The sequence below is a fragment of the Sinocyclocheilus grahami genome, unplaced genomic scaffold (genome assembly GCF_001515645.1).
Source record: "Sinocyclocheilus grahami isolate Dianchi unplaced genomic scaffold, SAMN03320097.WGS_v1.1 scaffold10458.1, whole genome shotgun sequence".
NCBI lineage: Eukaryota > Metazoa > Chordata > Actinopteri > Cypriniformes > Cyprinidae > Sinocyclocheilus > Sinocyclocheilus grahami.
Window position 1 is genome coordinate 1 of NW_015513246.1, and position 1,047 is coordinate 1,047.

Below are 1,047 nucleotides of genomic sequence, written 5' to 3' on the forward strand. Positions count from 1 at the left end.
AAAAAAAAGTTAAATATTTGAGTGAATTTTTAATATGAATAAATTCAAATTTAATACATTTTAAATAATACATGCATTTTAAAATAGAACAAAACAGTAATATGTATGTTTGAATTATTTATATCAAAACTAGGTCTTACTAATTGTTTTACCTTTATGAATTTGCAGCCTCTTTGACAGACTCTGAGCTGATTAAAACAGTTCGGGAGGTAAAAGTTGTGGACATTGGTGCCAACTCATTCAAACTGGCCTGGAAGAAAACACCAGGGGTCACTGGGTACATGATCACTTGGAGTTCTTTCCATGGTGGGTACCAGCAGTCCTCATTCCAATCCATTAAAATTAACACTTGATTACAATCCATCCATCATCTTTACTCTGCTATTCTGTGTTTTTCTCTCAGGTGGAGAAAAAAAGAGTGAGGTTGTATCTTCTTCTGCCACGTCCTTCACCATCACTGATCTGCCTGCCAGTTCTGCATACAAGATCCAGGTTTCTGCAGTGGTCAGAAGCAAAGAGGGAAGTCCAGTAATGGTGACCGCCCGCACATGTAAGTCGCTTTTGATATTTCAAACTGCTTGTTTTCATGTAAATGTACTTGAATTAATGTTGCTGTTGTGTTACAGTGGATCTGCCCAAGGTGACTGGATTCAGTGCTCTGAACACCACCGACAACAGCACTGTACTGAACTGGACCAGTGTAACTGGAGCATCTGGATACCTGCTATCCTGGAGACATATATCAGGTCAGAAGTATTAAAAAAACATATTTACTGGCAGACTGCACCTTCATTTACACACATGGCCTTCAATGTGTAAAAATATCCTAAATATGCATATATATATATATATATATATATATGATATAGAATCCATGGTAATGGAGATATGCAAAAATAAATAAAATAACAGATTATTTATACATCATATATTATTTTATTACAGTAGATTAAACTAGCTGATACCTGGCTTTAGGCTCTAGCATTGCACAGATGGTTTAGAACCTTTTATTTGTTAATGAGTGTTGCTAAATAGCAGGGAAAAACT

At 35.5% G+C, this 1,047-nt stretch overlaps 1 protein-coding gene across 1 annotated transcript in view; it reads left to right on the plus strand.

The window, feature by feature from the left end:
• Positions 1 to 168: 168 nt before the first annotated feature.
• The window catches only part of LOC107578481 (collagen alpha-1(VII) chain-like), a gene marked incomplete at its 5' end in the record, with an annotated part of 2,501 nt that continues 1,622 nt past the window's right edge, over positions 169 to 1,047 (plus strand). Inside the window, 3 exons of the mRNA XM_016264434.1 lie at positions 169 to 306; positions 404 to 550; positions 627 to 746. Coding sequence (XP_016119920.1) covers positions 169 to 306; positions 404 to 550; positions 627 to 746 — 405 coding nt within the window. The remainder of the gene's footprint in view (positions 307 to 403; positions 551 to 626; positions 747 to 1,047) is intronic.